This window comes from Esox lucius, chromosome 4 (assembly GCF_011004845.1).
Source record: "Esox lucius isolate fEsoLuc1 chromosome 4, fEsoLuc1.pri, whole genome shotgun sequence".
In the NCBI taxonomy this organism is placed as follows: domain Eukaryota; kingdom Metazoa; phylum Chordata; class Actinopteri; order Esociformes; family Esocidae; genus Esox; species Esox lucius.
In genome coordinates, this window is record NC_047572.1 from 21,187,778 (window position 1) to 21,198,324 (window position 10,547).

The 10,547-nt window shown below is 46.7% G+C and overlaps 1 protein-coding gene across 1 annotated transcript in view; it reads left to right on the forward strand.

Annotated features, from left to right (window-relative positions):
* Nucleotides 1-7,668, forward strand: part of arhgef37 (Rho guanine nucleotide exchange factor (GEF) 37) — a 45,082-nt gene extending 37,414 nt beyond the window's left edge. Inside the window, exon 15 of the mRNA XM_034291868.1 lies at nucleotides 7,614-7,668. Coding sequence (XP_034147759.1) covers nucleotides 7,614-7,637 — 24 coding nt within the window. The 3' untranslated portion in view covers nucleotides 7,638-7,668. The remainder of the gene's footprint in view (nucleotides 1-7,613) is intronic.
* The last annotated feature ends 2,879 nt before the right edge of the window (nucleotides 7,669-10,547 follow it).

Genomic DNA, 10,547 nt, shown 5'->3' on the forward strand with positions numbered 1-10,547 from the left:
GGGATTGGTAGATGTCTGTGTATAAGGGATTGGTAGATGACTGAAAGGACTCATTAGATGTCTGTGTATAAGGGATTGGTAGATGTCTGTGTATAAGGGATTGGTAGATGTCTGTGTATAAGGGATTGGTAGATGTCTGTGTATAAGGGATTGGTAGATGTCTGTGTATAAGGGATTGGTAGATGCCTGTTTGAAAGGACTCATTAGATGTCTGTGTATAAGGGATTGGTAGATGCCTGTTTGAAAGGACTCATTAGATGTCTGTGTATAAGGGATTGGTAGATGTCTGTGTAAAAGGGATTGGTAGATGTCTGTGTAAAAGGGATTGGTAGATGTCTGTGTATAAGGGATTGGTAGATGTCTGTGTAAAAGGGATTGGTAGATGTCTGTGTATAAGGGATTGGTAGATGTCTGTGTATAAGGGATTGGTAGATGCCTGTTTGAAAGGACTCATTAGATGTCTGTGTATAAGGGATTGGTAGATGTCTGTGTATAAGGGATTGGTAGATGTCTGTGTATAAGGGATTGGTAGATGTCTGTGTATAAGGGATTGGTAGATGTCTGTATAAGGGATTGGTAGATGCCTGTTTGAAAGGACTCATTAGATGTCTGTGTATAAGGGATTGGTAGATGCCTGTTTGAAAGGACTCATTAGATGTCTGTGTATAAGGGATTGGTAGATGTCTGTGTAAAAGGGATTGGTAGATGTCTGTGTAAAAGGGATTGGTAGATGTCTGTGTATAAGGGATTGGTAGATGTCTGTGTATAAGGGATTGGTAGATGTCTGTGTAAAAGGGATTGGTAGATGTCTGTGTATAAGGGATTGGTAGATGCCTGTTTGAAAGGACTCATTAGATGTCTGTGTATAAGGGATTGGTAGATGCCTGTTTGAAAGGACTCATTAGATGTCTGTGTATAAGGGATTGGTAGATGTCTGTTTAAAAGGGATTGGTAGATGTCTGTGTAAAAGGGATTGGTAGATGTCTGTGTAAAAGGGATTGGTAGATGCCTGTTTGAAAGGACTCATTAGATGTCTGTGTATAAGGGATTGGTAGATGCCTGTTTGAAAGGACTCATTAGATGTCTGTGTATAAGGGATTGGTAGATGTCTGTGTATAAGGGATTGGTAGATGTCTGTGTATAAGGGATTGGTAGATGTCTGTGTATAAGGGATTGGTAGATGTCTGTGTAAAAGGGATTGGTAGATGTCTGTGTAAAAGGGATTGGTAGATGTCTGTGTAAAAGGGATTGGTAGATGCCTGTTTGAAAGGACTCATTAGATGTCTGTGTATAAGGGATTGGTAGATGTCTGTTTGAAAGGACTCATTAGATGTCTGTGTTTAAGGGATTGGTAGATGTCTGTGTATAAGGGATTGGTAGATGTCTGTGTATAAGGGATTGGTAGATGTCTGTGTATAAGGGATTGGTAGATGTCTGTGTAAAAGGGATTGGTAGATGCCTGTTTGAAAGGACTCATTAGATGTCTGTGTATAAGGGATTGGTAGATGCCTGTTTGAAAAGACTCATTAGATGTCTGTGTATAAGGGATTGGTAGATGCCTGTTTGAAAGGACTCATTAGATGTCTGTGTAAAAGGGATTGGTAGATGTCTGTGTATAAGGGATTGGTAGATGCCTGTTTGAAAGGACTCATTAGATGTCTGTGTATAAGGGATTGGTAGATGTCTGTGTATAAGGGATTGGTAGATGTCTGTGTATAAGGGATTGGTAGATGTCTGTGTATAAGGGATTGGTAGATGTCTGTGTATAAGGGATTGCTAGATGTCTGTGTATAAGGGATTGGTAGATGTCTGTGTATAAGGGATTGGTAGATGCCTGTTTGAAAGGACTCATTAGATGTCTGTGTATAAGGGATTGGTAGATGCCTGTTTGAAAGGACTCATTAGATGTCTGTGTATAAGGGATTGGTAGATGTCTGTGTATAAGGGATTGGTAGATGTCTGTGTATAAGGGATTGGTAGATGCCTGTTTGAAAGGACTCATTAGATGTCTGTGTATAAGGGATTGGTAGATGTCTGTGTATAAGGGATTGGTAGATGTCTGTGTATAAGGGATTGGTAGATGTCTGTGTATAAGGGATTGGTAGATGTCTGTGTATAAGGGATTGGTAGATGTCTGTGTATAAGGGATTGGTAGATGTATGTGTATAAGGGATTGCTAGATGTCTGTGTATAAGGGATTGGTAGATGTCTGTGTATAAGGGATTGCTAGATGTCTGTGTATAAGGGATTGGTAGATGTCTGTGTATAAGGGATTGGTAGATGTCTGTGTATAAGGGATTGGTAGATGTCTGTGTATAAGGGATTGGTAGATGTCTGTGTATAAGGGATTGGTAGATGTCTGTGTATAAGGGATTGGTAGATGTCTGTGTATAAGGACTAAGGTGAAATTCAGTGTGTCCATGTGAAATGACACCCTGTCCTATATATACCTGTATAGGAGCCCACTTTAAACCTGGGCCTATGGCTTGAAGTGTACGAAATAGGGTGTCATTTCATCCTGTTCATCGGAGCAAAAATTATTTTGTCATTTTCCCCCCTGTTAAAAGGATGGTAGTGTTTCCTAGAGCGTGCAGAGTTGCAGGATTTGTAGAGGTTATTTGGGGATTTTGCTGTGGTCATGTGATCTCTAATCTTGAATTAATTATGGAAAATGTCCCCATTTCAACTCCGGGCCACCAGGGGGAGTCAGCCCTGTCCTGTGTGTCCATGTGCCGCTGTGACAACGCCAAACGCCCAGGCGCACTCTGTTCACGTATCCTCCTGCTCATATCTTGGCCGTCTTTTCTTCTATCTTATTTTACTGTATTCTCTTCATCCCCACCAGCGGCCCCAGCCCATGTGGAGTGTGTGTTGCTGTGACGACAGACAGTGAAAGGTTGACACCAGCCCCCTCTCTTCTTTAACATCCACCCAGGCAGTCGCTGCCAGAATAAAACTGAAAGAACATATTCCCGTTCTTCTCTTCCAAACAGCCTGTCCCTACTCCTACGTCCCCAGCCACCTCTTGCTGGTGTGCTGATGACCAGCTTAACCTGGCCTCATCGTGGGATAAGAGGGCTCAGGGTCACCGGATCAACTTAGCCAGATTAGCATGAACACGTTCATTGTACTGTAATATCTGGCATCCTCAGTGCAAGGTGAATTGCCGGTCGTACGTGGTCTTTCCCCACCCCCTCTCCCTCCCCTCTCCTCCCCCTCCCATCTCCTCCCCCTCCCATCTCCTCTCCCTCCCATCTCCTCTCCCTGGCATCACTGGTCTCATGCAAAGAAGACCCAGTAAGCTGGTGTTCTGGTCCGACTCCAACAATGGAGGTTTCCAATGAGAGGGAGAAAGAAGTGGATGGGTTTTTGTTTGTTGCGAAAGGCAGAGTTAGAGCCCACTCTGGCTGTAACATGTCATGTAAACTCCATGTAACACTTTATCCACACTGAGGTAAAACCAGGAACGCCTTACAGGAGTTGCAGAATAACTTTGACCGGTGCGTTCGAGTCACTAGGTCTGATGTGCCTGCATGATTGGTTCTGACTGAAACCTAATTGGGTGTTATATTATGCAGTGCGGTGTGGAGTCATTTACTTCGATCTCCATGGCAAGAGTGAGTTTGGCAGGAAAAGTCTTTGCTCTGTCAATATATAATCACACACACACACACGCACGCACACAAACACACAGACGCAGAGTAAGACAGTATGATGTGCTCACGAATGATGCGCCCTTAAAACGTGCCAGTCTGGCTGAAAGGGTGGTATTATACAAACAGCTTTGTTTGTGTTCATGAAGATTATCCTGGGGCCAGACACATGGGAGGACATTTTGAAATGAATCTGGTTCCTTCTGAAGATGTTTTGAATGCCACTGTTAGCAACCTTAATGTATAGTAACTGATCTTAACATGTCTTATGAACTAGCTGACAGCCAGTATTTAGGAAAGGCCTGACTAAATGAACATGCTATTGTTAGGTTCTGACTTTGTTCTGTTTGTTTTTGCCTTTGTTTTCTGAATCTAGTCAGTCCTCATGTCATCATTGTTTACACCTATGTCTTGATAGCTCCCTCCATGGTCCACCCAGTTCTGTTCAGCCCTTTGTTGAGTTGTGTGTCATGCCTGCCATTGTGTTGTGCTTCTGCCTGCCTGCCTTGTTCCTGCGTTCCTGTGGAAAAGCTTCCACACAGTGTGTAGATTTGAAATGGATTCCCCATAGAACGTTACACATACAACACATTACTGTTAATGTGAAAAATACATTAACAGCCAAACATACTCGAACAACAAAAAATATCCTGCTTGTGATGAATCGGTCCCTTCCTGTGATAGTAACTGATCCCTGTGCTGTTATGTATGTATTTAGCTCTTCCCTCTGTTTGAACACAAAATGGATCCGGTAGGATGCCGTTGTTTAACCATGACTAACAGGGTTACTGAAGAGCAGACAGGCCGATGAGAACAGCGCCGGAGCTGTGAGACAGAGTCTGCTCATCTGTCCCTGAATTCCTTCCTTAATCGTGCAAATGGCTTCGTGCGCAACTCAGTTAATGCCACGGGCGGTGTTATTGGGTATGGTTCACTGAGATAAGACAGCTCTGTTAGTCTGGCTTTAATGTCTCTGCGTTTTGGTCCGCATGTATGCCTGAGCCGATGAGGTAGTGGTTCTCACACACCTGTCTTCCACACCATCATGGCACACTGGCCGGATGTTTGATCAGACGTTGTGTCTGTATGATTACAGATTCTATAGCTCTGTCATGTCCTCCATGTCGACCACTGCTTGGTCTTGCTTGGTTCTGACTCATTGCTCATTCATTAATCTCCCGTAGGCAGATTCTGCAACGCAATTATTTACTTCTGCGTTTCCGAGATTAGTAAGTCATTTGATTTATCGCTACCTCTTGCTTCACTGTATATTCCCATATATCGCTTTTCGTCTCTTGCTTCACTATCTATTGCTACACATCTCTATTTCTATCCCCTTTCACATTCTGTTTCGATACATCTCTATCTCTTGCCTCACTTTCTATTGCTGTATACCCCAATGCATCTCTGTCTTCCCTGTGTCTTTACTCTGGCAGGAGAGATTCCTCTGTTTGCATCTAGGTCCAGAGCAGTGGGAAAGTCACATGAGAAGGGTAAAGAGCAGGCTCCCCTGGTACTTGCTCTTTCCAGTAAAGCTGTGCCGTGACTGTGTACTCCTGATTGCTTAAATACCAAACATCTGAGATTCTCTCGAAATGTGCCTCTGGGTTTCCGTTGTGCCCAAAATTATCTCCTCACCTCTCCGTGGCTGTATTCCATGGCAAGAGAACCCACCACCACCCCACCCCATGGAATGACCCCATCTACAGAGCCCCCTCTAACCCCACCTTTTGGTATAACCCCCAGTGGTCCCCTGGCACTAACCATTGTGGCTGGACTATATTTACCAAGCTCCTGATGTCATTCAACATTCAATAAATACTGTACCTCTGCTGCTGTTCTCTCACTGGTTATTCTGACGTTTGTCTGTGATTGATATGTGTAGTGTACTGTGTATATCTCTGTATTTCTGTCTATTTGTGTGTGCGCGTGCGCATATAAACACATTAACCCATGTGTAGTTGTTTTTGTATATGTGTATATGAGTGTTTGTAGCTGTGACAGAACAATAGGCATTTGAGGACTTAAATCCATTGAATGCGATCAGTGTTTATTACTGCCATGGCTAAGCATTTCTTATATATTGCTAAACTTGTTTCCATGAGAGGGTTGTGAAACAAGGTTGCTGCGTGTCCCAGCTGGTACTCTCACTGATCAATCAGTCTTCCCTGGGGAGGCGTTGGATGGTAGAGGGAGGCTGTGGGGAGGCAGGGAGAGAGAGATGGAGGGGAAGGCAGGGGAGACAGCAGGCAGGCAGGAGGGAGGGCAGTGAAGCAGCATCCGGGACAGTAAGACTCAGCCTCCAATACTAATCTGGCCTAGTTTGCCTGCCTGGGCTACATCTGGCAGAACTGCAGTCAGTGTTACAGCAGGTGGGCTGTGAACATCAACACACAGGCTGACTCCATCAGTTTAGCCCCTTGCATGCGCTAATAATACTGCATTTCCCAGAAAACCAACACCGATCCAGTTGAAATTACTCCCAATGTTTTAAAATACAGAGGCAGCTACACCTTTAAAAGGTGGCCCATCTTCTACCTAGTCTTAACACATTCACATCAACACTTCCTATTTACCCAACTCACTGATTCAACTGCTTTGGTCTCCTGAAGGAGAAGAACCAAGTAAAAATGAAAGGAGAAATATCTCTCATTTCCCCAGTATGGGGTTGCACAACCTCTAATGTGAGCTTATCTTAATTATAGCCCTTTTGCCTCGCTGTCTTCCTGTCTAGCAGGCCCAGATTAATTGTGCATTCGTGGCCAAACCCAACTGGAATAAAGGGGAGGGGCAGGGCCCGGGTTCTGAGGCATTGGTGGAATACTGCATACTGGCACTATAAAGGGAGATAGAGAAAGAGACAGACAGACAGAGGGGGAGGGAGAGTAAAGGCTATCATGCCTGGAGACAGTGAAGGACATCTTCCTCAGATTCTTGGACAAGGAGATGACCTGCCCCCTCATGAACACCCATCAAGTAGCCACTCACACACACACAAATACACATTTGTTTATAGAATCTTGTGGGGATCAGAAAACCAAAAATACATTCTCTTTCCCCTAATCTTCACTTAATCTTAAAAACAAATCCTTCATGTGTATGCCTTATTGTCAGTTAAGCAAATGTCTGGTGGTTGATATGGATGGGATGAAAAAATATAACCCCCCCATTCTCTTTTCTACCCCCCAAAAAATGTATCATTATTCCAGGCATTAACATATTTTATAATTTACTGGTAATATCCAGGTACACTGATTCCATTAGATATGATTCTATAGTCCGTTGCCATAATATTTAAAAAAAATGTAAATCCTATGTTTTATTTCTGCGATCTACACTAGACTTAAACAGAGTTATATTTTTTGTATACAGATTAACTCTGTTATGTCCAACTTTGCTTATCGTATCCATTGGAATCCCACTTCGTGGTCTATTATCAAACAACTTCACCAGTTTCATCACATTTGGTGATAATAATTTTTACTGATGCAACTGGTTTAGTTATTTTCCCCAAAACCTAGGCTATATAAAAAAATCCCATTAAATTCACTTGTTTTTTTGCACCTGTCAGTTACTTAACACTGCAGTAATGGGTGATGGGGAGATTCCATAAACTAGCAAATGCTACTAAATTGAATGATATCCCCGTCATGTTTGCACTAAAAAGAATGTAAGTATTCTTCGATACCATTCAGAAAACATATTGTAGTGTTACAAGGCCCTTTCCTTGACTGAAAATGTGGGTGATTTCCTAACACCCCTCCATGGAATGCTACGTATCTCACAATGTACACACATACCCAGCACTGACAAAGACTCAATCACTCTCAATCCAGTGATCATGCTCTCACAGGTTAAAGAACAGACAGCTCCAGAGAAAGGCCCCTGTCCACTGTCTAGCCAGTTTGTTTAGGATTTGTCAAAGTTATTAACCATTTTCCTCAAAACCTTTATCTGCAGGCCATGTCAGCAACAGGGCAGTAATGAGACTGAGGAGAAACCAAAATCAGCTGGGTGAGTTGGGTAAGTAACCTGCATATGGCAACTAGGCATCACAATTCCTGGAAAGCAACATTTCGAACAGGTTACAGTGGATATAAAAAGTCTACAGACCCCTGTTAAAATGCTAGGTTCTTGTGATGTAAAAGAATGAGACAAGGATAAATCATGTCAGAACTCTTTCCACCTTTAATGTGACCTATAATGTGAAAAAAAACAAAAATAAATCTTTGAGAAAAAAATAAATTAAAAAAACCCTTACAATAACCTGGTTGCATAAGTGTGCACACCCTTAAACTAATATTTTGAAGCACCTTTAGATTTTTTTTACAGCATTCAGTCTTTTTGGGTAGGAGTCTATTAGCATGAAACATCTTGACGTGGTAATATTTGCCCACTCTTCTTTGCAAAAGCACTCCAAAATCTGTCAGATCTCCTGTGCACAGCCCTTTTCAGATCACCCCAAATATGTTAAATTGGATTCAGGTCTGGGCTCTGACTGGGCCATTCCAAAACATTAATCTTCTTCTGGTGAAGCCATGCTTTTGTGGATATGGATGTGTGCTTTGGGTCGTTGTTGAACTTCATCTTCATCTTTCTAACGAATGCCTGAAGGTTTTGTGCCAAAATTGCCTGGTATTTGGAACTGTTCATAATTCCCTCCACCCTGACTAAGGCCCTGGTTCCAGCTGAAGAAAAACAGCCCCAAAGCATTATGCTGCCACCACAATACTTCACTGCGGGTATGGTGTTCTTTGGGTGATGTGCAGTGTTGTTTTTGCACCAAACATACCTTTTGGAATTATGGCCAAAAAGTTCAACCTTGGTTTATTCAGACCATAATACATTTTCCCACATGCTTTTGGGGGACTTGATGTTTGTTTTTGCAAACTTCAGCCGGGCTTGGATGTTTGTCTTTGTAAGAAAAGGCTTCCATCTTGCCTTCCTACCCCATAGCCCATTCATATGAAGAATATTGGAGATTGTTGTCACATGTAGCACATAACCAGTACTTGCCAGACATTCCTGCAGTTCCTATTATGTTGCTGTAGGCCTCTTGGCCAGTTTTCTTCTCGTCTTTTCATAAATTTTGGAGGGAAGTCCAGTTCTTGATAATGTCTCTGTTGTGCCACATGTTCTCCACTTGATGATGACTGTCTTCACTGTGTTCCATGGTGTAACGGTCCCTGCCTGAAGGGACTGTTCCACTTCGTGTTTTCTGTTTGTCCTTGTCTTGTCCTTGTATGGGCTGTTCCTGTTCTTGTTTCGGTTGATTAGTATATTCCTTTCACCTGTGTTTAGCCCCCACCTGTTTCTGTTCTCCTCGTTTGTCTGTGTATTTAGTTTGGCCATTTTCTCCCTGTCAGTGTTGATCATTGTGCTTGTGTGCCTGTTGTGTTTTGTGTAACCCTGAACTCCTGAACTCCTGAACATTATTAAAAGAGAACCCAAACTCCTGCGCCTGCCTCCGTCTCCTTTTCTAAAATGTGACAGAATGACCAACCCAACCCAAAGGAGAAAGCAGAAGTGGACGGTAGGGGAACTCCTCGGATGGCCTGATTCAGACTGCGAGGAGGATGACCCCTACTGTCACCCCTTGGACCGCTGGTTCCCCCGGTGGCCATCACAGAGCACAGGCCTGCGTCAGCCACGGCGACGCCAACGCCGGCAACATACCACCATGGACTCATTCCGGTCTGCCCCCGGCCCCGTTCCTCAGCTTCCCTGACCCCGAGCGGGCTGGCCAGGTTGTAGGCTGGCCATTAGGCACACCCCGCTACCTACTCTGCGGCCTTCCGCCGCCCCCGTTCCAGCTCCGCGGCCTTCCGCCGCCCCCGTTCCAGCTCCACGGCCTTCCGCCGCCCCCGTTACAGCTCCGCGGCCTTCAGCCACCCCGTTCCAGCTCTGCGGCCTTCCCCAGTCCCTCCCCCAGTCCCTGCTCCAGCTCCGCGGCCTGCCCCAGTCCCTGCTCCAGCTCCGCGGCCTGCCCCAGTCCCTGCTCCAGCTCCGCGGCCTGCCCCTGTCCCTGCACCAGCTCCGCGGCCTGCCCCTGTCCCTGTTCCTCTCCGGCCCCGGCCGCAGCGGCACCTTCCTCTCCTCTCGCGGCCGCAGCGGCGCTTTCCTCTCCTCTACTGACCGGCTCCCTCTTCTGTCCCTGTCGCCCCGGCTCCTGTCCCTCAGCCGGCTCCTGACACTCCGCCGGCTCCAGCCCCTCGGCCGGCTCTCCCGGCTCCTGACACTCCGCCGGCTCCTGCCCCTCGGCCGGCTCTCCCGGCTCCTGACACTCCACCGGCTCCTGCCCCTCGGCCGGCTCTCCCGGCTCCTGACACTCCGCTGGCTCCTGCCCCTCGGCCGGCTCTCCCGGCTCCTGCTCCTCCACCGGCTCCTGACCCTCCGCTGGCACCTGACCCTCCATCGAGTCCTGACCCTCTGCCGGCTCCGCCTCCCCCGGCGCCTGGCCCTCCGCTGGCTTCTGACCCTCCGCCGGCGCCTGGCCCTCTGCCGGCTTCTGACCCTCCGCCGGCACCTGACCCTCCACCGGCTACGCCTCCCCCGGCTTCTGGCCCTCTGCAGTCTCCTGACTCCCCGCCGTCCTCCCCGGCTCCTGAACCTCCGCCGGCCATCCCAGCTCCCGACGCCCCGCCGGCCCTCCCGGCTCCCGACCCGCCTCCGGCCGTCCCGGCTCCCGACCCGCCTCCGGCCGTCCCTGCTCACGACCCGCCGCCGGCTCTCCCTGCTCCCGACCCGCCGCCGGCTCTCCCTGCTCCCGACCCACCGTCGGCTCTCCCTGCTCCCAAACCCGCCGCCGGCTGTCCCAGCTCCGGCTCCTGGTTCTTTGCGGGTACCTGGTCGATTCTCCGCTAGGGGGCTTCCGCCTGTTCCTGTCCCTGGTCC